The sequence below is a fragment of the Phodopus roborovskii genome, unplaced genomic scaffold (genome assembly GCF_943737965.1).
Source record: "Phodopus roborovskii unplaced genomic scaffold, PHOROB, whole genome shotgun sequence".
Lineage (NCBI taxonomy): Eukaryota > Metazoa > Chordata > Mammalia > Rodentia > Cricetidae > Phodopus > Phodopus roborovskii.
Window position 1 is genome coordinate 51,297,783 of NW_026126418.1, and position 25,672 is coordinate 51,323,454.

General features: G+C 39.9%; 2 protein-coding genes across 2 annotated transcripts in view; both read left to right on the top strand.

The window, feature by feature from the left end:
* The window catches only part of Neb (nebulin), a 178,569-nt gene that overhangs the window by 66,341 nt on the left and 86,556 nt on the right, over positions 1-25,672 (top strand). Inside the window, exons 53-70 of the mRNA XM_051183847.1 lie at positions 2,238-2,342; positions 4,609-4,716; positions 4,983-5,294; positions 5,691-5,894; positions 6,130-6,234; positions 6,319-6,426; positions 7,448-7,759; positions 8,033-8,236; positions 8,728-8,832; positions 11,382-11,489; positions 13,635-13,946; positions 15,708-15,911; positions 16,439-16,543; positions 18,018-18,125; positions 19,237-19,548; positions 19,976-20,179; positions 21,226-21,330; positions 25,369-25,476. Of these exons, the coding sequence (XP_051039804.1) occupies positions 2,238-2,342; positions 4,609-4,716; positions 4,983-5,294; positions 5,691-5,894; positions 6,130-6,234; positions 6,319-6,426; positions 7,448-7,759; positions 8,033-8,236; positions 8,728-8,832; positions 11,382-11,489; positions 13,635-13,946; positions 15,708-15,911; positions 16,439-16,543; positions 18,018-18,125; positions 19,237-19,548; positions 19,976-20,179; positions 21,226-21,330; positions 25,369-25,476 (3,129 nt within the window). The remainder of the gene's footprint in view (positions 1-2,237; positions 2,343-4,608; positions 4,717-4,982; positions 5,295-5,690; positions 5,895-6,129; positions 6,235-6,318; positions 6,427-7,447; positions 7,760-8,032; positions 8,237-8,727; positions 8,833-11,381; positions 11,490-13,634; positions 13,947-15,707; positions 15,912-16,438; positions 16,544-18,017; positions 18,126-19,236; positions 19,549-19,975; positions 20,180-21,225; positions 21,331-25,368; positions 25,477-25,672) is intronic.
* On the top strand, positions 3,195-4,287 carry LOC127222520 (60S acidic ribosomal protein P0-like). Its single transcript, XM_051184706.1, has one exon. It carries the CDS (start codon positions 3,263-3,265, stop codon positions 4,214-4,216), a length of 954 nt encoding a protein of 317 aa, XP_051040663.1. The 5' UTR covers positions 3,195-3,262; the 3' UTR covers positions 4,217-4,287.

Below are 25,672 nucleotides of genomic sequence, written 5' to 3' on the forward strand. Positions count from 1 at the left end.
AGCCACCTCGTGTCTAACACCATCAAGGCTAAAAAGTACAGATATTCTCGCTAGGAAAACTGGTAAAAACTTGAGTAAACACATGCTAACATTAATGAACCTTGTTCCATTTTGGTTCTGAAGGCCCAATTAACTTCTCTGGGCCATCTGCATGACAGAAAGCACACAGAAAAGTTCTAACCCATTGAATGCCCCACACCATGCATCTCAAAGGGAACTTGACAAGTCTAGGGAATTAATGAACACTTGGAAATATTTATACTGGAGGGATAGTGAAATGGCTCAGTGGATAAAGGCACCAGCTACCAAGTGTGATGACTTGTGTGTGACCCCTGAAATCTACTTGGTGAACAAGAACCCACTTCTCCAAGCTGTCCTCTTGCCTCCATGTGCAAGCTGTGACACCTGAAGCCCCTCCACCACCCCACCACATCCCCCACACACGCACACTTGGTAAATAAATGTAATGAGGATAAAGGATCTCTTTATGTAGCTCTGTCTGGCTTCAAACTCAGAGATCTGCCTGAATCTGCAGACAAATTCTAGGAATAAAAGTATGCATTACCACATCCAATGAAAACCTTGAGTTTATATTTGAATAACTTCAGGCATACGTAGAAGTTTAAAAACTGCAGGTTACAAATTTTTCACCCAGATTCCAAAAACATTAACATCTTAAGACATTTGTACAGTCTCTTCCCTTTTTCATTTTCTTCTTTCCCAATCTATGAGAAACCACATTGTTTCATTACACCCTGTTGCCCCCAGTCTTCAATGTGTGTGTCGTGAAAATAAGGATATTCTCTTACGAAAACATTTTGGAATTACCAGCCTTGGAATCAATGTTGACACAATACTGTGTATAAAATGTATTCAGTTTTATGGGGCCAGAAGGATGGCTGTGTGGGTGAGGCATATACCACTAAACCTGATGGCCAAAGTTCAATTTCTAGGGCCCAAATGTCGAGAGAACCAATACCTGTACTCCCTGTGACCTCCACACATGTGTTATGGAATGTCACATGCACACACGCATGCATACGCGCGCACACACACACACACGTTAAAAATAAAAAGAATTTATTCAGTTGTACTATGAATACCCTTAATAGTAAAAGAAAAATATTTTCCCTGGCTAATGATGCAATCCAAGGTCACACATTGCATTTATTAGTCTTGTCTTTATTCTTTTTTTGTTTTTACTTTTTGTGTGCATGTGTGCCTTTATTCTTACTCTGGACTATTTCCTTACTATCTCTCTGTCTTCTGAATCTTTGAAGTTTGTGACAGGTGCTGCAGAGTCTCTTTCACCTTGGGTTTTCCAGAGTGTCCTCATGATTCAGTTAATGTCTTTTCATGAGGAAGCCACACGCTGTGTCCTCCTCAGGCCTCATGACAAGAGCACCTAGGGCATCCAGTTGTCCTATTGCTGATCATTTGAACTTTTATCACTGCCTTAAAATGATATTGACAGATTCTTCTACTGTTAATCATTTTATCCCTTGAGAAAAAAATTAAATACAGAGACCTGGAGCTCACTACATATAAGTAGAGAAGGCTGGCCTCAAACTCATAAAGATGCCTGCCTCTGCCTCTCAAGGGCTGAGATTAAAGGTGGGCACTACCATATTTGGTAAATTGTTATTGCACACACCAGAAGTAGGGTTCAAAACTTGTAATTGATAAATATCTTGTTGGTAAAGTTTGATATTATGTAAATACCCTGTTTTGCAAACTTTTCATTTTAGTAAATTATTTGGATTCCTGTGGTCTTTTGAAGACAGACATGAATATGATTGTAGGACATTTCAAGAGATTTCAATCTCTGTCAATTTACTTATCCTCCCAAATAATTATATGTTATAGCTATAAATAGTAAACCAACTGAGAACTAAGATTCCCTAGACATAACTTGGATAAATCATCTTTTGATAAGACAGTTAAACACTCTGGGAGATTTTGAGGGCCAAAAACACAATTGGAAAGAGCTATGCTATTTGATAGAGTCAACAAAGTTTTTACATTTATTGATTTCTATAGACAGTAGTATCTGTAACTTCAAAAGCATGGTCCATAATCTAAATCTGAAAGAAAATTGCATCTATTTTCTGCTTATATTGTCATGGTCTTACCAATTATAATGTTCAATGTACTTGAACCTAAAAATCCCACCTGAAGCCAACCATGATACTGGACCCTGACAATACTCCTGATAATATTATTGTTTCTTGTTTTAGAGACTTTATAGAGAAGCTTGGGACAAGGACAAGACTCAGATCCACATCATGCCTGACACTCCTGACATCATCCTGGCTAAGGCAAACTTAATCAACACAAGTGATGTGAGTTTCCAAGTTCAATGTGCCTTTTCAGTAATGTTAATCACATCTAAGTCAACCAAGTTGTCTGAAAGTTCTTTAGAATTCCCAAATCATTTTAATTAGCAGACTATGAGTCTCTCAGATTCCTCCTTTAGTGGGGGTTTGCATATCCAGTGTAGGTTCTCATTATTTCAAGCAGTGTTAGAGCACAGATCTCTCTATTTTTGTATTTCTTTATTGCATGTATTATTATCAAAATGAAATATGTCATCCACATGCTCTGCTGTGTGGGCAGAAACAATTCTTATTGGATCTGCACTGCTTACAGTGTTCCATGCTTGATAAATAGATTCTAGGTAAAATTTTGAGCAAGGAAACAATCCATTGGAGGAAATTGTCATTTTTGCCAATTATTTTGCTGGCAAATGTTGATTTTTGAAATGTATGGATATAAAAAGTAGATATTTTGAACCCTCATAAGGTGATTTCAATGTTAAAGAATATATAGGTGTAATATCACAGAGACTAAAATATGAATGAAAGTCTAACAATAGGCAACAGCCATTTAAAACCATCTGGCTTCTGGGTAAAAATACATTTGAATATGTTCTGAATGGCAAAAAGTATAAACACATAAGCATTAAAATTCAATACTTGAGCTTTAAAGTATTTTTTTTAAATTATGAAGGACCACATTACCTCCAGATGTGAGTACTCCTTTTGATGGTCCCGTGTCATGAGGTGGGTACATTAGCTACACAGAAACTATGTCCTCTCACCAGTGTTTCCATGGGAGGAGTAAGATTGAAAGGCATTCCCTGCTCTACAGAAACTTCTAACAGAGCACAATATAAAAGTAGAAAATACCCTCTCGCCAGGCGTCCTCGTTAGAGTGACATCGTCTTTAAACCCTGCGTGGCAATCCCTGACACACCGCCGTGATGCCCAGGGAAGACAGGGCGACCTGGAAGTCCAACTACTTCCTGAAGATCATCCAACTTTTGGATGATTACCCAAAATGCTTCATTGTGGGAGCCGACAATGTGGGCTCGAAGCAGATGCAGCAGATCCGCATGTCCCTTCGAGGGAAGGCCATGGTGCTGATGGGCAAGAACACCATGATGCGGAAGGCCATCCAGGGGCACCTGGAGAACAACCCGGCGCTGGAGAAGCTGCTGCCTCATATCCGGGGGAACGTGGGCTTTGTGTTCACCAAGGAGGACCTCACTGAGATTAGGGACATGCTGCTGGCCAATAAGGTGCCGGCGGCTGCCCGTGCTGGTGCTATAGCCCCATGTGAGGTCACTGTGCCAGCCCAGAACACTGGCCTGGGCCCGGAGAAGACCTCTTTCTTCCAGGCTCTGGGCATCACCACGAAGATCTCCAGGGGCACCATTGAAATTCTCAGTGACGTGCAGCTCATAAAAACCGGAGACAAAGTGGGGGCCAGCGAAGCCACTCTGCTGAACATGCTCAACATCTCCCCCTTCTCCTTCGGGCTCATCATCCAGCAGGTGTTTGACAATGGCAGCATTTACAATCCCGAAGTGCTTGACATCACAGAGCAGACTCTGCACTCTCGCTTCCTAGAGGGTGTCCGGAATGTTGCCAGTGTTTGTCTGCAGATTGGTTACCCGACTGTTGCCTCAGTACCACACTCTATCATCAGTGGGTACAAGCGGGTTCTGGCTTTGTCTGTGGAGACTGAGTACACCTTCCCACTTGCTGAAAAGGTCAAGGCCTTCTTGGCTGATCAATCTGCATTTGCGGCTGCTGCCCCTGTGGCTGCCGCCACCACTGCTGCTCCTGCTGCGGCTGCAGCCCCAGCCAAGGCTGAAGCCAAGGAAGAGTCGGAGGAATCAGACGAGGATATGGGATTTGGTCTCTTTGACTGATCCCTCAAAGCAACCAACTCAGCCAGTTTAATTTGAGAGATATGGAAATAAAAGCTTACTTCTGTTTAAAAAAAAAAAAAAAAGTAGAAAATACCACCGAAATGATTAATTTGTGGTTCTGCCAGTTAGCTTCTGTTGCCTTCTTTAAAGTATTTGGGATGATCTGGCATTTAATTTTATACATTTGGTAATCAAGGAACTTTAAAATTTAGAGCAGGGTTGTTAGCAATCGGTAAACATAATATCCAATTACATTGAAGTGGTCTAAAGAATAGGGGCTCTTCTTGTGGACTCTTGAAGTAGGTAGCACACGGACTTCATTGTACTGTTTATTCATTATGCTGTTTGTGGAGAATAGTTTTCCCAAATTGATTGTCTTTGTCTCTCAACAGAAAATCTACAGAATGGGTTATGAGGAACTGAAGAAAAAAGGTTACGACCTTCCTGTCGATGCCATTCCAATCAAAGCAGCAAAAGCATCCCGGGAAATTGCCAGTGAAGTAAGATGCTAAGCCCTGTAGATAGTGATTGCAGTGGGCTTCTTTTATATTGAACTAAAGGACCTAATAGCAAATTAAAACAAGGTGATAATACCAGCCATGGGATTTGTGGCTGAATTTAGTCTTTAATCTTTCCTATCAAAAAACTAAAATCTTTAGCTCTACAGGCTTAGAAAGAGATTTAGAATTAATAGGTTTCAAAAACTGCCACAAAGGTGGCAGCAAACATTTTTTTAAAGGAATGAGCTGTACTTTTGTTCATTTAGTACAAATACAAAGATGGCTACCGTAAGCAGCTGGGCCACCACATTGGAGCTCGGAACATTGAAGATGACCCCAAGATGATGTGGTCCATGCATGTGGCCAAGATCCAGAGTGACAGGGAGTACAAGAAGGACTTTGAGAAGTGGAAGACCAAGTACAGCAGCCCAGTGGACATGCTGGGCGTGGTTCTGGCCAAGAAGTGCCAGACCTTGGTTAGCGATGCGGACTACAGGAACTACCTGCACCAGTGGACATGCCTGCCGGACCAGAATGATGTCATCCATGCCCGGCAGGCCTATGATCTCCAGAGTGATGTGAGTATAAGGTTTTCCTTTGTTCAGTTAAACATTCTGTTTCCATGAGTATCAAAGTTTCTGTAAAGTTAGGGATGTTGAATTTGTTCACTAATCCCCAAATTCCATGTAATGATCCAAACAGCATTATCCTCAATGAAAGAGTCTACAGTGGAGTATTCTGGATATTTAGATGATTTAAGTGATGAAGAGTTGAGCAATTTTCTACACATTTGTCATTTCTCTCACTTTGCAAAACAGGCTTCTAGTCTGAGTGTTTCATTAAATTTCTGAAATTATCCACGAAGTCAAATGTTAGGTATTACAAACATGTCTGCATCATGTAACAGAACATACACAGCTCTCTCTTTCTATGGATATATGCTTACATTTGTGATGTATCACTTGAAATTTCAGAATCTGTACAAGGCTGATCTTCAGTGGCTGAAAGGCATTGGCTGGATACCTTCCGGTTCCCTTGAGGATGAGAAAAACAAACGAGCCACTCAGATTCTGAGTGACCATGTTTACCGGCAGCACCCAGATAAATTCAAGTTTTCCAGCCTTATGGATTCCATGCCAATGGTCTTGGCAAAAAATAATGCCATAACCATGAACCATGTAAGTCTTTCTTTGCACGAGGGAGGTATTAAGTATTTCTGACAGGTATGGGCAACACTGTTCCCATAGGAAGAAAAAAAAATCACATTCAATTCTTCTCTGTAATGTTAAGGTGTCTATAATGGAAATATGCTACTTATTAATAGAGACATTAAAACCTGAACACATCACAGAGTTAACTCAAGAGCATGGTTTCAAAGGGTTCATTATTGATCTGTCTTCTTACTGTTCTTAGCACCTCTATACAGAAGCTTGGAATAAAGATAAAACCAGCATCCACATTATGCCAGACACCCCTGAAGTTATACTGGCTAAACAAAACAAAATAAATTATAGTGAGGTAAGCAATGTATGTATGATATGTGATATGTTTTACTTATATTTCACTTTAGTAATCAAACATAATTATTTATGTCTGTGGCAGAAATTATATAAACTTGGCTTGGAAGAAGCCAAGAGGAAAGGCTATGACATGCGGCTTGATGCCATCCCTATCAAGACAGCCAAGGCCTCCAGAGATATTGCGAGTGATGTAAGTATCCCCGGGAAGTTATGCAGGCCTGGGAGATTTTCACCTTGGCTTTGGCTCCAAGACCTTTGTTTTGCAAAGGGACAAGCTATGAAGTTTTGCTGATAGTCTTTAATGTCAGCAAGTAGCTTAAAACAAAGATACTAAAACTCATGGCTTCAAGCTAAACTTCCACTGTAAGAGCGAGCATTCCAGATTGTGTTCACTGCCTGCTGAGCCAAAGCACTGAATACCTAACGGAAGTTTGGATTGGTTTTTACTTTTCCACATGATATATTTCTTATTTTTATAATCACACTTTTTGAAGGATTCCTTTGAAACTTAATCTGTGCTGTATGAATTGATGAATCTAAACAAATATGACACTCAAAGCCCAGCCATTGGCATGTGTTTGTGTCACCCTCCAGTGCCTGGCTGCAGATATTTGTTTGCTTTCTTTATTGTATCATAATGGGTTACATATTAAGCAAGCACATGCATGTGCTTTGGTTGTCTCCCCATACCCTGCTATGGTCCTGTCTTTCATTCTTTGCTTTCTTTAAAAGATGGGTTTGCTCACATTGCTAAATTTTTTTTTATTCATTTTTTTGTCTGAATCAAAAATATGGTTTTTGTTTCCAAAATATATTAAATAATTATCACATTTTTAAAAAATGATCAACACAGAGAAGTTTGATATTAATGTGTAACCATATAACATGCCTACTATAATGAAAATGCATGTTCCAAAAGAATTTTTAATGACATAGAAAAATGCTTACATAATAACTGAAAAAAGCAAGCAAAACCCATTAACATATGACTCATGTTCTAATTATAGTCTTTCATGCACCACAAATAGTTCTGTGTAGTAAAATAATGTATTTGTTTTCCTTTTCTTTTTAGTTCTTTGTTTTGTACATTATAAAAGATACATATATATTCAAAGGAAATCATTATGTTTAATGAATATGATAGTTCTGTCCTAGGAAATGTATTTTATGAAGGTCAAAACAGATTACTAGCAATCTTTTTCTTCTTGTAGTTCAAGTACAAGGAAGGCTACCGTAAGCAGCTGGGCCACCACATTGGTGCCCGTGCTATACATGATGACCCCAAGATGATGTGGTCCATGCACGTGGCCAAGATCCAGAGTGACAGGGAGTACAAGAAGGACTTTGAGAAGTGGAAGACCAAGTACAGCAGCCCAGTGGACATGCTGGGTGTGGTTCTGGCCAAGAAGTGCCAGACCTTGGTCAGTGATGTGGACTACAGGAACTACCTGCACCAGTGGACATGCCTGCCTGACCAGAATGATGTCATCCATGCCCGGCAGGCCTATGACCTCCAGAGTGATGTGAGTACTGGTGATCATAAAGATAAGAAACAGTGAGTTTATTCTACTGAAGAAGGTTTAAATAGGTGACACAAAGCTCACCTGTGCCTGAAAGTGTGTGAGGGGACAGGACACCTGCTTTCCTTAGCATTCATACAACATGAAGTAATACCTGCACATGCTACCTACTAAATTATATTTTTTAAAGAGTGTTAATATTTGATTTTATGTCCTTTGGCTAGAAATGCATTCCCAATGTGGAGAGAAATGTTTATTGACTCTTTGTGTCAACAGAACATGTACAAGTCAGATCTGCAGTGGTTGAGAGGCATTGGTTGGGTTCCCATTGGCTCTCTGGATGTAGAAAAATGCAAACGGGCCACTGAAATCTTGAGTGACAAAATCTACCGTCAGCCCCCAGACAAACTCAAGTTCACCAGTGTGACTGATTCTCTGGAGCAAGTATTGGCCAAGAATAATGCCATCACTATGAACAAGGTGAGAGTTCAGAGTTCAGGGAAGCCACATGGGGTTGCTAAAGATGAATCCAGGAAACAGAAACATACTTGAGACAAGAGTTTTGACATTTATATCTTTTACTACCTTCCCATTTCTCTAATCTATTATCTATCTAATATGTTATTCATATTTTACTATTGACTTCAGTTATTATTTCTTGGTTATGATAAAATAGCATATTTTATGGAATAATCATTGCATAAAGATACTTATTACTTTCTTTTTAATTTGTAATATATTTTCAGATTATCAAAAGGCATTTACCAGAGAAACTCTGCCTCAAAAAACAAAATAAAAGCCATTTACAAGTAGATATTCCAATATGAACTAATATTAGATGGAGACATGTATATATTATTTATATAAAAATATCATAACCTTGTCTTTTACTACATGTTTTCTATAGTCTTGAAACTCATATTGATTAGGTATTGCTGTGTTTCCTGATGAATGTGTATCTCCTTTGATAGCGTTTGTACACAGAAGCCTGGGACAAAGACAAGACGCAGATCCACATAATGCCAGACACACCAGAAATCATGCTGGCAAGAATGAATAAAGTCAACTACAGTGAGGTGGGAGTAGTTGCCAATTCTGAGACATCTGTATGGTTTTTCCCTCTAATCAGTCATTCCGTGGTGGTATAATGCTAAATGGTGGCTTCGTAAAGAATCATGTTTTCTCAATTCATGACAAAAGCAGCTCTTGTATTTCTAAATCACTATTATGAAGTATTAAGTGAGATGAGTTACCATTTAGAGTAATACAGCTTTTACATTAATTGCAAGAATTAATTATTTCAGCCATAATCATTAGGCAAAGTATAACATTTTCTTTTTCTCAAGTTTTTTCCCTTTTTTTGAAACATTTTATTTTATGTGTTTGGATGTTTTGTCTGCTTATATGTCAATGCACCATGTGCATGCATAGTGCCCTCAGAGGCCAGAGTAGGATGTTAGATCCCATGGAACTGGTGTTACAGAGGTCTACTGATGGGTCTGAGCCACCATGTAGGTGCTGGGAATTGAAGCCCTGACATTTGGGAGAGCAGTCTATGCTCTTAACTGCTGAGCCATCTCTCTAGCCCTCCTTTTTATTAACTTCTGAAGTAAGGAAGTTAAAAACAGAATATATATGTATCTCCCATCAGTGTTAGTACAATGCTTCATAAATGTATGTTCTATGTCTAATATATTGCTCTTAAATTGTGGTATTGTGTTAATATTTATGATTTCTAAAGTATAAGAATATAGACATCAAACAATGCATAGACTATGAAGGAAATTCTACCAGGATTATAAGGGAATGAGCCTATTTCTTTTCTTATCTAGTGAGCATGGAGCCATGTGTCCCCATTTTAGGACCCATATCTTAGGTAGAGAGAGGACGGCCTCCTCTCCAGGAGAGACAATCCCAGTCATAGGATTAAGCCACCTCTGTTTAAGAATCCCCGGTGATGCCAGGTGTTGGTGGCACATGCCTTTAATCTCAGCACTCAGGAGGCAGAGGCAGGTGGATCTGTAAGTTTGAGATCAGCCTGGTTTACAGAGCAAGTTCCAGGACAGCTAGGGCTTCTACACAGAGAAACCCTGGTCTCAGAAGAAAAAAAGAGTTCCCTGTGAAAAGGAGCTTCTTTCATAAGTCAGTATCTCAGTATCTTCTAGAAATTTCCATTAAGAAGTATTTATCTTGCATTTCTGTCTGAAAAGCTACAAAGCCCTCAGAAACAGCAGCACCAGTCTGCACATAGACAGAAGACAGCCTCCAATGTCCCTCCCTGCCAACCCCACCCCATCTTAACATCCCCACATCCCTTAAGCTGGTCAAATGTGACTTGGAGCTAAACAGAATACCATTAGTGGGTTATGAGCAGGGATGAACACATAAACTACTGGCTGTCGTCTTTCTGACCTGTGGCCCACATTTCTGCACCCTGCTGGAGCATACCAGCTGCTGTGCCAATATTGCTGTGTTTGAACCTGAATCCTCTTAGACTAGGAGACCTTTCACAAGGGTTAAAGTTAAGCTAGGTTCCCCTGGGCTGTCTGTGTGCATTTTGATTTAAATCTAGCTCCAAGACTGACATTCATCCCTGTGTAATTTATTCCTATTAGATTGAGTCTACAGTCTAAGCCTGTAGAGATCTTTCTGGATCTAAGATTCTGAGAGAGGCACATTACCTTTTCCCTGGGCTTTATGCCACCAGCAAGTCGAATGCTATTTCTGTGACAGGACAGATCAATAGAATACTAATCAGCTGAACAACAAAAGACTTTAGATAAAGTAATGTTATTTGGGGAAAGCAGGCTTCCCCTCCCCCCCCCCCCATTGGTACTAGAGGTTGAATTCAGAGCCTCAAGTGTGCTGGCAAGGACCTTACCATGGAGTTGTAGCTGTAGCCCAAATGCCACATTCTTTTCTTAGCCACAGGCATTCTGCTCCAACTCCAGAATCTTTTCAGTCCATGTCTGGCTTTACTCCCTGGTAGCTCACCCCATTCCTTCACATGTCCTTGCTTCCCCTGAATACCAGCTTAGTCTTTAGAAACCTAGTTCATCCTTCAAGGTATAATCCAAAGGCAACCCTGTGCAAGAACGTCCTTCATTCTTAGGTCACAGTAAGTGACTGCTTTGTGGAAGTCTGTCATCTCTGTGGTTGAACTCTGTGATTAAATTGTCTCATGTGGTTTGGCTTCTCAGCAGCTGGTTCCCTAAGCTACCAGGCTCTCATCACTTCTCCCAGGAACTCCAAGACTGAGGGAGTCCTTGTCTTCATCTTTGGTTGTCAAGTACTTAGCATAGCCACAGGCACAAAGTCAGGCGGAATAGACTGAATTGATTTCCATAAACAAAAGTTCATCTACACATCTCCTTAGGCTTTAGCTCAATTTCTCTGGAAACATTTTACATGTTGTTCATTTATTTAATTCGTTGTAAAATTTTAGAATAATCAGATGTAATGATCTTCGTAGATACTTTCTTTGGTGCAAAAGAAAAAGGCTTGGAACTCAGAAATCACATTCTAATAAGAACGATATGAAGAGTTTTATGAATTATTTAAATCCCTTATTACTTCTTGAAGATCTAACCAGTTTCTTTCTTTTTTGGGTGGTGACCAAATTTAGAGTCTGTATAAACTTGCCAATGAAGAAGCTAAGAAAAAAGGCTATGACCTACGTGTTGACGCCATCCCTATCGTGGCAGCCAAGGCCTCCAGAGACATCGCCAGTGATGTAAGTTAGTAGTTCTCTTTCCATTCCATGAGCAGCGCGATGTGGTATTTCCACTGAGCCTTACAAAGTACCTTCCATAGGCTGTGTGTGGTGTGTGCTTGTAACCCCAGCACTTAAGAGGCTGAGGCAAGAAGAATGCCTTGAGTTTGAAGCCAGTCTTCACTATATAGCGAGTACTTGGCTTACTGGAGCTTTGTAGCAGTGTGTCTTAGTTGGGGTTTCTATTGCTATGATGAAACACCATGAACAAAAAGCAAGTTGGGGAGAAAAGGGTTTATTTGACTTGCACTTCCATATTGCTATTCATCATCAGAGGAAGTCAAGAACAGGGCAGAAACCTGGAGGCAGGAGCTGATGCATAGGCCCATGGAGGAACAATACTTACTGGCTTGTTCTTCATGGCTTACTCAGCCTGCTTTCTTATAGAACCCAGGACCACCAGCCCAGGGATGGCAACACCCGCCATGGGTTGGGCCCTCCCCCATCAAGCAGTAAGAAAATGCCCTACAGGCATTTCTCAATCCAGGTTCCCTCCTTTAAGATAACTCTAGCTTGTGTTGAGTTGATGTAAACTAGCCAGGATACAATACAAAATATGTATATAAATGATCTCCTTTGTATGAAAATTTTAAGAAACCTGGTTTTGGAGGGAACATGAAACTTGGTATTTGTGTTCTCGGGGAAAAATTCACTTCCTAGAACAGAACATGAGCAAATGAATGCTAGAGCAAAGCTGCAGGCTTATGTAAGTGTGATCAGTAGGGAGCTGGAGAGATGGCTCAGAGGTTAAGAGCACAGGCTGCCCATCCAGAAGTCCTGAGTTCAATTCCCAGCAACCACATGGTGGCTCACAAACCACCTACAATGAGATCTGGTACCCTCTTCTGGCATGCAAACATACATGCAGGGGGAACACAGTATATGCCATAAATAAATAATTCTAAAAAAAAATCATTAAGTCAATAGGCTCACGGGTCTCCATTCTGTTAGGGGCCAGATCTAGGTTTACATGGTGCTTTAATGGTATTTAGAATTCCGTGTGACACTTGCTGTTACAACTCACCCTGGTCAGATTATGAAGAACAAGCATTTATCAGTACCAGATGGAGGCTTCTAGCCCGGGCTTGCCCCTTACCCACTCCTGACTATGCAGTGTAGCACCCCTATCCTTGCCCCATCCCAGGATAAAGCCATGCTGCTTTCCTGGTGCCTCTCAGATCCTTGAGGAATGGATACCTGTTATAAATACCAAGGCTCACTGATAACACTAGAATATTAGTGGCTCACTTTATTTTTTATATTAGCCCCCCTCAATAAAAGGAACTGTGCCAACAGTACAAATAAATAATAAATTTCAAGAAATCTATAATGAGCTTTCTATGCATTATCTTCACATTCTACCCAAATGGTCCATGCCATCGTTATCTCTGTTTTATTAATTATTCAAACAGCTTTCCCAGAATCAGTCTTAATAGATGGTTAAGTGTAGACTAGACAAACTCATTCCTTTCCACTATGCCATGTCCTTTCTCATTGACTCATCTATACTTTCTAACTCAGTGGTCTTTAAAACTGGAAGCATGTTCTGGGAATGACTGGCTTAGGCTCTACACTAAAGTCATTGAACTTGTAATAATAATAAAAACACTGTTGACCCATGTGAAATAGAACACAATGGCCTTGCTAAGAACACTCTTAACCAGATGGGTTGCTATAACAACTTTCCCAATATAATCAGTCTTCATAATGACACTGAATGTGTGAATCTGATGTAGAATACCTTGTTTATTGCACATGCCAGTCACTAGAAGCTACTTTATTAAACTTACAACGCTCCCAATTGCATTCCTTTCCTGCCATATTTTCAGTGTGAAAGATCTAGTTCTTCAGGTTACTCATGTTCAAATGGCCTCATTCTGACCCCTCTGATGGGTCTTCCTCAGTGTGTGTGCTTCCTGCCTTATGTATATTGTATGAAATCTATTTACTTACCGCATGCACAGGCTGTAAGGGCCTATGGTGTTGGCTGGAGTTGCTCATCAGCAAAAGTCAGTTAAACTGTGATGAAAATAACATGATTTTGTACAAAATTTTTGACATAAAAGTGTCTACAATATAAGCCTGATTTGTAAATTTTCATTTCAGTACAAATACAAAGATGGCTACCGTAAGCAGCTGGGCCACCACATTGGAGCTCGGAACATTGAAGATGACCCCAAAATGGTGTGGTCCATGCACGTGGCCAAGATCCAGAGTGACAGGGAGTACAAGAAGGACTTTGAGAAGTGGAAGACCAAGTACAGCAGCCCAGTGGACATGCTGGGTGTGGTTCTGGCCAAGAAGTGCCAGACCTTGGTCAGTGATGTGGACTACAGGAACTACCTGCACCAGTGGACATGCCTGCCCGACCAGAATGATGTCATCCATGCCCGGCAGGCCTATGACCTCCAGAGTGATGTGAGTGTGGTATCTGTAAAAGAGCCTCCAAATTATATGAAAAGGTTATCTCTGAAAGACAACCCATAGGCCTCTTCAAACTAAGAATTATTGGTTGGTAAATGACATCTTTATTAGGAAATGTTATTTTCTAGCCTATAATTAAGCAATATACTATTAACTATTTTTGAAAAAGCAAATTTTTACTCTGGAAGGCTGGAGATATAACTTTGCTTGTCTCATGATTCCAGCACCAGACACACACTTTCTATAGACTGAGCTATTGCTTTCCTTGTGATTCTAGTCATTACATTGCTAATGAAAGCGCAACACTCACACTGCTCTCCACAGATGATGAAGCTGCACTGTTTGCAAGCTGTTGGACAGTTTTGCTGACACTTGCTTCAATCGTGTGGGGTATCAGATGCTGATGACTAAACCTAGCATCTATTAGCAGTGGATGTGCTGTCTCTGATGTGGGTATGAGGAGCACATTCCCAACACTGCGTGTTTGATAAACACTTGAGGCAATTACAAAGCATTTGAGAGCTTTGGAGAATGAACTAAATTCACAATCAGGACACACTAATGGCTGTTCCTCAGTGTTGTACAGCCACCTGCAAGGCTCCTACATCTCCTCGGTACTTTGTGGGTTTGTGAAGAGGGGTTGGTGGTCACAAGCAGTAGCAACACGGATAGATTTTTGGCTATTGTTTGCCAAGCAACAGTTCTGGACTGCCTTCCCCGCACCATGGCTGGTCTTGGTGCTGTAGTCGGCATTCACTGCAGATAGCAAGCACTGTACTAGCTAGCCTTGCTGCTGATCTTCAAGCATGATAAGCAAGTCGGCACAGGGCAGTACCAATAGGCTTTGTCTATGTAATTCACATTTATTTTTCCATTCAGTTCCTGAGGCTGCTGAAATTCTCCTGATAGATGACCAGGGGCTCCATTACCATTGTTAGGAGATCTTTAGCAGAAAAAAAAAATGGCTTAAAATGAACTAAAAAACGTATGGCAAGATGGATGCCTCTGGAAACTAACCTGAGCCTCCTACTCTGTGGGAAAGTGACCAAGATCCTAGCCCATTAATGCCTGCATTGATTGTCCCCAATCTTGAGCAGTATGACAGCTATCTACATTCTGGATTATTTACTGTTACATGTCCCTTTTCACTTTAAGTCACCCATTTTTTAAAGAAGATAATTTGAAATATAAGAAAAGGTGCACTGAAGGAAACAATCTAGTTCAATCCAATCTCCTCCCAAAACTCTGCAATACAGTTTTCCCAGCCACATTTCTTCACATGCCAGTAACATTTTTGCATGTTGTCGGTATTCTTGGAAAGTAAAGATTTTGATAGCTGCAGAGAGTAAAGATTTTGATAGCTGCAGAATGTTTGTGAGGCTAAAGCCGTATATAAATTTACTGGTAGCTTGTTGTAAGCCATCCATGATTCTTCTTACTCTGGGTTGGCATTCTGTCCTGTATACATTATTTATAAAAGTCATTAACATGACTTATTGATATTAGTTAGGATCATTTCTTTCCTAATAGTTTAAGTATTCAACTTATTTTTATTGTGAACAGGAAAACATTTCTGGGTCTTTTTTGAACATAGTTCTTCTTGCCATCTGCCTACATTAAGCTTGCTTTCTATATAAACAATAGAATCTCACTTTCTTTGATGGTTTGCCTGTCATTTGCATCTTTACAATAAATGGACTTTACACTGCACTTTGCCCTCAATGAAGAGCTTCTGCCTTCTTTTCCTCTTCCCAGAATGTGTACAAGTCAGATCTGCAGTGGATGAGAGGCATTGGCTGGGTCCCCATCGGGTCTCTGGATGTGGTCAAGTGCAAGAGAGCTGCAGAGATTCTGAGTGACAACATCTACCGCCAGCCTCCAGACAAGTTCAAGTTCACCAGTGTGACTGATTCTCTGGAGCAAGTGCTGGCCAAGAGCAACGCCCTTAACATGAACAAGGTGAGCCCGGCCACCTCAGACTTCATACCTGCATACTTGAATGACTAGTGGATCCAAAACTCCCCCTAAGGGACAGAGTCACATTTAACTTTTAAATTGTTCTTAAAATCTAGCAAGTCTTGTTGTTTTCAGTTTTAGTCTTGATAACAAGCAGTAACCCAAACCTCTAGTGCAGTGGTTCTCAACCTTCCTCATGCTGTGACCCTTTAATACACTTCCTCATGTTATGGTGATCCCCAGCCATAAAATTATTTTGTTGCTACTACATAACTGTAATTTTGCTACTTATGAATCATAATGTAATATCTGATATACAGGATATCTGATATGTGACCTCTGTGAATGAGTCATTTGACCCTCAAAGGGGTCACAACCCACAGGATGAGAACCACTGCTCTAGTACAATGCCTTATGTCAAATGTAGCTTATTTTTTCTAAATAAATCAACAATAATCCTGTTTTAATTTGACTCTTTGGAGTGTCTGTCTTAAATGACTTTCTTTGAACATCTTACTTTATTTTTATAGCGGTTATACACAGAGGCCTGGGACAAAGACAAGACTCAAATTCATGTAATGCCTGATACACCAGAGATCATGCTGGCAAGGCAGAACAGAATCAACTACAGCGAGGTAGGGGCTCCAAAACCATGTGGAGGTTCTCATGTAGGCTGGTGAGATGTGGACATTCGATAATGTGGCTCCTTCATGTGAACACTGGCTCATCCCTTTTGTTTCTGGGTTAAATATTATATTTCCTAAGATTCTGTAGGAAAACTGAACTCACACTGTTTCTTACACATTAGAGTTATTCCTAATGTGAACAAATAGACCAAGGAATATTTGTTGGCATTTGTAAGGGGTCAGTTTGCCAGATAAAACACTGGCTCGTTATTAACAGCAATAACTAAGACTCGTGTACCTGGAATTCAAGTTCAACTTATTGCTATATTTTAATTGGCTACATCTCATAATCCTAGCAAGAAGTTAAAATTGAGAAATGAAATGGAAGGGCAGAAACTGTAGTCAAAATACCACGTGTTTAAAAAAAAAACTGCTAAAAGTTGCTTAGATGGCACAGTGTATGTGAGAGTTACGTGAGCCTGCTAACTGAACAGAAGAGTGAAGTCTCTGCCCAGGTACAGGCTATGCCAGAGTGGGAAGTCTGCCCTCACTGGGTTTCAGAGATGATTCCTGTCTGAGAGGGCAGCAAACTCACTACCCAGAGAGGAGAGAGCTGGCTGTACATGCCACAGCTCCATCCTCAGCAGCCAGACAAGTCACCACACCACCCAGGGCAGAGAGGGCAACCAGTGCAGAAAGATCAGAAGAGGGGATGGAAGCAAAGGAACTGAGGATCTTTTTCAGAAGTCCACCCATCAGTGATGCTGAGTACAGGAAAGTGCCATTTTATAACATGCTTTCCTAACATATAACCAAAATCTGGTCTTCAAGTTGAGATTATAGTCAACTATATCCTGTTATATCCTAGCTTTTTATTTGTTGTTTAAATACTATAACACATTACCTGTTGTAATAAAAGTTAAGTAGTGAAGAAATGAATGAAAGTACAGTCATCTAAGTAAAATGAGTAATATTGAGCATACTTCTTTCCCATTTCCTTTTTACTTAGCAGCATATATGGATTATGTTTTACTATATTACTAAATTATATGAATCTATATCAATAGTTTTATAATTAATCTATAATGATAAAATATCTAATAGATATCAATTTTAATATGTATTGCTATGTATAATCCTTTTCTGACACTAAATAGATTATGGGTTTCAGGGGCATTTGTTGTTGTTTTTCGAGACAGTTTTTTTTTTTTTTTTTATGTATAGTCTTGGCTGTCCTAGAACTTGCTTTGTAGTTCAGGCAAACTCAGAGATCCACCTACTTCTGCCTTCTGAGTGCTAGGATTAAAGGCAAACGCCAGGATTCCCAACTAAATACTTTTTTGAGGAATAGAATAGAGTTCATTTGCTTTTCCCTGTCACCAGGACCTTAGGCCATATCCACTTCCATTCTTTAAAAATTACATGGCAGAACTTACTTGTTACTCCTCAAATTGTTGCTGTTACCCATTTTCTCTTTCCTCAGAGTCTGTATAAACTTGCCAATGAAGAAGCAAAGAAGAAAGGCTATGACCTGCGTGTTGATGCCATCCCTATCGTGGCAGCCAAGGCCTCCAGAGACATCGCCAGTGACGTGAGTAGTGACACACAGATATGTATGTGGATAGATGGGTTTGAGAGGCAGGCTCAGTAACACAGTGACAAGATGCATTCTAAGTACCAGTTAGACCACGTCTACTGCCTTTTTTAAAAATCACACAAGCATTTCTTATTTTTAAAAATCCATTTTTAATTTCAAAACAGTAATACCCAGGTGCCATTGGTTTAAAGTTGAATCATAATCTACAATATTTTGGGTCTATAATTATGGGAAATTTATTTTTATATTTGATCATGTAGCCTTCATAGGCATAGAAAATACTAGAACATAACTTGATTGTATTCATTGTCCAACAGATGAAGACCTGGTACGGCACAGGAAACTCTTAATCTTCCCCAAACTTGCTCTGTACTACTCTACTGCCAAATCTTCCTTTGAAAATTATCTAAAGTGCACCCTTCACATTATCTAGAGAAAACATAAAGACAAAGATGAACAAAACCAAGAATCATAAGCTTAAATACTCCTTCTGCTGTCTCTGAAAAAGGTCCTCAGTAGAATGTAGACTACAGTAGATCTCTGTTACAATTTCTGATGTCAGAGAACACCAAGATAGCTGTTCCCACCACCAAAATACTATCCTGCTTGTGTACATGCCATTGTTTCACTTGTGGAAGCCTCACCTTGACCACATTTGGCACAGGAGGTCCAGTCTTGCCCATATCAGGGAGTCAAGAGACTTGGTGAAAGTTACAGAGCCAGTCTTGGGATGGCAGTGTGGGGCTAATGGGAGAAATCACATCTACTGACTGAAGAATATTTGTGAAATCACACTTAAGATTTCCAGTTAGTGGTTTTGCTGGCAGAACGATGATGAGAAAGCACTATACATTTCTGATTTCATCTTTTGAAAATTGTCACTGCCTTTATGTCCAGAGACTTGATGTCTGCAAGAAATAGGATAATTTAGTTCCTCCTGTGTTCGCACCAAAGTGTCACTGTGCACTTAAACCTCAGTTTAGAAATATCCTGATAACTTTATTTCTCAGCAAGAACTGGAAAATACAAAGATTTTTAAATAATTAAACTCGTAGCCCATTCCATTAACTTTTTTGGGGGGGGAAAATGATCATTTTCATTTCAGTACAAATACAAAGATGGCTACCGTAAGCAGCTGGGCCACCACATTGGTGCTCGGAACATTGAAGATGACCCCAAGATGATGTGGTCCATGCATGTGGCCAAGATCCAGAGTGACAGGGAGTACAAGAAGGACTTTGAGAAGTGGAAGACCAAGTACAGCAGCCCAGTGGACATGCTGGGCGTGGTTCTGGCCAAGAAGTGCCAGACCTTGGTCAGTGATGTGGACTACAGGAACTACCTGCACCAGTGGACATGCCTGCCCGACCAGAATGATGTCATCCATGCCCGGCAGGCCTATGACCTCCAGAGCGATGTGAGTGCTATGTCTGCGGGAGTCACCCTCATGATAGTAATTCATAATAATATTTATGTTTAAGATTAGGTAGAGCCCTCGAAGAGCTAGCTGCTACATCTCATTTCTGCTCCTCATTTGTTTGAATGCCCTCTATATATTTTTTCAAAGGAGAATATTATTCTATAAGATGAAATACAATTTTGCATTCATATTTTTGAAGTCATAAACAAAGCTTAATTTCCCAAAGTTTCCAGTCCTTATTCTTCATTTTTGAGACAAAATGTCAAAACAAGTTCTATAGCACTTGCTTTTGTGTTGGATCTTGCTAGAACATTTGTAATCCTTTAATGGGTAAGTGGAAATGGCTCAGGTCTCTGGATGTGGTCAAGTATAAGACCGACATAGAGATTTTTGGTGATAACAGCTGCCCTTTTCCTCTTCCCAGAATGTGTACAAGTCAGATCTGCAGTGGATGAGAGGCATTGGCTGGGTCCCCATCGGGTCTCTGGATGTGGTCAAGTGCAAGAGAGCTGCAGAGATTCTGAGTGACAACATCTACCGCCAGCCTCCAGACAAGTTCAAGTTCACCAGTGTGACTGATTCTCTGGAGCAAGTGCTGGCCAAGAGCAACGCCCTCAACATGAACAAGGTGAGGGCCCAGTCTAGGGGAAAACAAAGTGGAATATGTATCATTTAGAATGAATAGCTATGGTCTGTAGGTTAGTCTTTTTCAATTTTATCCAGTTAAATTTTTATCCACAGTACAGTGGTTCAGTTGAGCTCTACATATCCTTAAATAAGAATTTCAAATGGGGGGGTGCGGTGCTGGAGAGGTGGTTCAGTGGTTAAGACCACTGGCTGGTCTTTGAGCAGACCCAGGTTCAATTTCCAGCAACCACATGACCATTCACAGTTATCTATAACCCCTATTCCAGGGGATCTGATTCCTGTAAAAATATGTATACAATAAATAAGTAATTTTTAAAAATAACTTCAAGCATGGACAAGGAAATTTCTGCTTTGCTGTCTCTTTGTAAAATAGTCAGCATTACAAGTAGGATACCTTGGGGCTGGAGAGATAGCTCAGCAATTAAGAGTGCCAACTGCTCTTACCAAGGAACCAAGTCTGCCTAGCACCCATGCCAGGCATCTAACAACTGTAAGTACAGCTTCAAGAGACCTAGTTTCTCTGTCCTCCATGGGCACTTACACTCATGTGCACAAACCCACACAGACACACATGTATGCACATGATTTAAATATATATATATATATATATATATATTGAAATTGAGTGACTGGGGCTCAGCATCTTTTAAATGTATTAGAGCAATATTTTCTTGGTGTTGGGTCTTCTTCCTTTAAACTTATAAAGGGGTTTTAATACAGCCAGTAAACTTACTGATATATAAATATTCTGGGGAAAGACTTGGTTTTGACATTTTAATTGGGTTTTGAGTGATCTGGTAATGTGTGTATGTGTTTATTTGTCTATATATTTTCTCATATTAATATATGCTTATATTTAGTTATAGTTGGTACCCTGTAAAAGTCAAAGGGATTGCAAAGGATGGAAACCAAATACACAACGTAGCAGGCAAAGAGACTGCTTTTCAATTTGCTCATGTTTCTTCACTAAAACTCCTGTTTAAGATACTTTTTTTTCTGGTTCTCTTATTGTTTTCTCCCTCACAGCGCTTGTACACAGAAGCCTGGGAGAAAGATAAGACCCAAATCCACATCATGCCTGATACACCTGAAATTATGTTGGCCAGACAAAATAAAATAAACTACAGTGAGGTAAGACCAATCAGCTCTTTATTACTTTCATCACTTTGCATTGGATTTTGCTGATGTAGGAACTTGAGACTTTCATTCATCACAGTCATGATGTAGTCCACTATACTTGGGTTTGTTTTTTATACTCATATCTTACTTTGAATTTAGATATAATTGTGTCAAAAATAACTACATAAAAAGACAAACATAAAAATACCAGCCCTTAAAGCCAACCAATATCAAGTAACCAATGGTTTCAGTTGAAAGTAATTATTGCTGAAGCTAGAAATGTGGGTCAGTGGGTAAAGTATGTGCTATGCAAACATAATGACCTGAGTTCAGATCCCGTTAAACCATGTGAAGCCAGTGTGCTAGTCAGTATCTTAATTCTAGAACTAGTGAAAGGTGGGGATAGGGACAGGATTCCTGAAAATCCCCAGGACAGCTAGCCAAGCACATAGAGGAGATACTGTCTCCAATAGGATAGAAAGTGAAAACTGATACTCAAGGCTGTCCTGACTCCACGAGTACACTGTGGCATGTGGGTGCCTGAACACATGCATGTGGGCATGCGCATGCGCGCACACACACACACACATACACAGACACACACACACACAGGGAGGGGGGAAAGGGAGATGCACACACATGCACATATATACACAAATGCACACACGCACACACACACACAGAGGGAGGGAGGGAAAGGGAGATGCGCGCGCACACATATACACACATGCGCACACACAGAGGGAGGGAAGGAAAGGGAGATGCACGCACACATGCACACATATACAAACACATGCATACACACATGCAAACACACACACAGAGGGAGGGAAAGGGAGATGCACATTCGCAAAGATCCAAAGAAATTGTGTTGTCCATCAGATCAGAACTTGTTCTGATTATTTATTTTCTTCAGTTACCCCATCCATAAAAAAAAAAAAAAAAAAATCTCTAAGAACAAAATTAGGTAAATCTCTACCATGGGTAAGATGGGATTAATAAATTTTAATGTCTTTCTTTTACCCTCAAGTTACCATGTAAATTAACGTAAGAGGGCCCAAAGAGAGATGCATGGGGAAATAGAAGAAAATTAAATGTATTTAATATATTCAGAATAATTAAGTTTATTAACAAGATCCAAATGAGAGGATTTTTAATTTATCCTTTTCAAAACTGCCTAAGGGCAAGGAAACAAATTTCTCTTGTCATTGAGGTTTATTAGGTACATTAGTTTCTAAGGGAAAAACATCTTTGCAGTGCAAAATTACAGCTGCATAGTTTCTTACTTGACTGTTCTTGTCCAAGTGGAGAGTTTATCTGATTGATTCAAGTATACTGATCTTTAAGCTTTCACTCTGAAGACTTGATCCAGTCTATTATTTTATCTGTATTAATCACACCTATTTGTAATAATAGTCTTAAAGAAAGGCATGCTTCTTATACCATATAGCAAAGACAAATCAATGAAACAGGTGTGGTTTTCCTTCCTCCATCATCACAGAACAAACTTACCATAAATATCTGACCATCCCCTACTCACCACATTATGCCAGGCTCCTCCTACCTTGGCTCAGCCACATTAGGGGAATGTTATGAGTAGGTTTTTCCACCAGCCGGTTTGGTCCCACCGCCACACCAGCCCCAAATAACACACAGAGACACTGTATTTGATATTATGCTGTTGGTCAGTTACTAGTTTCTTAGGCTAGCTCTGTCTTAAATAATAACCCATTTCTATTAATCTAAGTATTTCTATGTAGTCTCATCTTACTGAAGAGAGACTCCAGCATTCTCCTCTCTCAGTCCTTCATCTTGAATCTCCTCCCTACTACCTCTGGAATCCTCCTTGTCTCCTCCTCCTGCCTGTCTTGCTTTCCTATTGGTCAACAGTGCTTTATTCATTAACCAATAAGAGAAACATTTTTAAAGATGACATCTCCCATCAGGGGAGCTCCTATCCTGGTGTCATCCACATTAGGGGGTCTCCTACCCCATGTTAAGGTGGGTTTCTTTGCTAAACCTGACCTCACTGAGCCCAAGGCAGATGTAGCTGGCTTCTGTCCCAGGTTGTGATGAGGTCCCTGAGGAGAAATGAAGTAGATTTCCCTTTAGACTGGGATATTTTTAACTCTAAAATTTCCAGCTTGTTTTATTTTCCTTAAAATGTCAAGATTAATTCCCCAGCCCCTATTTTTTTCTGAAGATGAGGTTTAAGAGTGGCCCTCTTAAATGACTTTGAAAACCATTACCAAATGCCTTCATCCCACAGTTCCCTCCTTGCATGTAAATGAAATATACACATCCCAGCCTTGTCTCTTATATGTTCATACATCTATTCTAGTTCCCCTGTGTGTATGACTCCCCCCTTTAAAACACGGCCTTGGAGATAATGAAAAGTGCTGTCTGCCTCAAAATACTGTGTCTCCTTGAAAGTTTGGAAAAAATTAAAGAAATCTGATCTGAGAAGATAAGATAGTTCCAAAACATTTTCCCAAGTTGTGCCACAAGGACATACTTAAGCATTTGTTCTGGAATGGAAATATGTAGCAGATAGGCTATATGCCTTTACAGTTATAAAAGAAATATTCTGGGGCTGTAGAGAGTTCCCTGCTCCCCCAGAGGTCCCAGTACCCCATATAGATGAGTGTGCTGCACTTACAACTCTAGCTCCAGGGGATCTGATGGTATATATTCACTTGGCATATATTCACACAGACACATATACATACCCATAAATGAAAATGAAAGAAATATTCTGTTAAAAAAGATCTTAGGAGTAACATTTGTGGTGTCTATAATTTTCTCTTAATTGGTTGAATAATTTAATTGGTTTCTCTTAATTGGTTGAATAATTTAAAATAGATTTTAAAAGAACACTGTATTTGGCTTAGTTTCTATCATCAAAGTGTTCCTTACTGATAGAGATATATACAATTAATAAAAAAGAAATGTATACAATGCACAAAAAAAAAAAGTATAGGAGAGAATACAAACATGGTGGAAAGTTGAATGTCCGCTGATGTTGACCTTGTCTTGAAACTTTAAAGTCATCGTGTCTGTACTCTAATGCCCATTCCAAAGTGTCAAAACATCCATTAAAATTTGATTACATAAAGGCATAGTGCCATATATCTGAGGGTATTGAAACGAAACTATGTGGACCATTTAATTCGTTAGTGCCCATCAGAATCTTCTCTATTCAGAGCTCAGTGAGCTTCTCTAAGTAACACATCTCATTAAGAGATGAAGTAACTTTTCACAATTAAAATTTGTTTATTTGGCCAAGCATGGTACACATACCTCAACTAAATCTCAGCACTGAGGAACATAAAATGGGAGGCCTGTAAGGTCCAGGCCAGCCTGGGCTGTATAGTGAGACACTGTCAGGAAATCAGAGTGTTGGTTTTGATTTTTTCAGTATTAGCAACGATCATAAAGTTAACATCATTTCCAGAAGGATACAAAATTGGTCAAAATTTTGTGAACAAAGACGTCTTCTGTCACAAAAACTGAACAGTGATGTTTTCCCAGTTCAAAGATGGGGGATGTTGGCTCAAAAGTCTTTGGTATCTGCTATTCTGTATCTTCTACAATTTTTAGCAGTTGAGATCACTTACTGATGAACAATTAAATATTAATGGAAACTTTTAGATGCTTTCATCCAGTCTGATTGTAGCATGAGCACATGCTTATAGTGATTTGCTATATTTCATTATACAATGATCCTGGCTGCCAGGTAAAATTGTTCCTATTTGAAATCTGGAGTTATAGCACACTTTTTAGCTGTTTTATGAAAGGAATAAGTGCTCATTGACTTAAACACAACTGAGAACTGCTGACTTGGTGTCTAAGACCTACAAGGATTTGTACAAGATGTGATGTTACTAAATATGAAATTTCCACTTGTAAAAAGTATTTGTTGTTGTTTCATCATTTCGTTTTAGTTAAGACTGCATAGTTCTACATCCAAATATTGTCTTCTTTTGACTAAAAAAATAAAAAACCAAAATGTGAGTTCTACAACTAAAAGTGTCTTCCTTCTTTCCCCAGAGCCTCTATCGCCAGGCCATGGAAGAAGCTAAGAAGGAAGGCTACGACTTGAGAAGCGATGCCATTCCCATCGTGGCTGCCAAGGCTTCCCGTGACATTGCTAGTGATGTAAGTGCTGGCCACTGGCACAGGGGATCACATTTCTGTAATATTTAGGACTGCTCTTTGGTCATCATACAACTCACAATCCCTCACTGAGTAAGAGGGGACAGTGGGTAACCCACTCATAACCCCAGGCTCATAGTCTGCACTGCACTGTGCTATGTCCATCTTGCTTTTTATCTTTGTTGAATAGAGCAGGTGT

Coding starts and splice junctions, on each gene's coding strand:
- LOC127222520 (XM_051184706.1), top strand. CDS start 3,263: ATGCCCAGGGAAGACAGGGCGACCTGGAAGTCCAACTACTTCCTGAAG.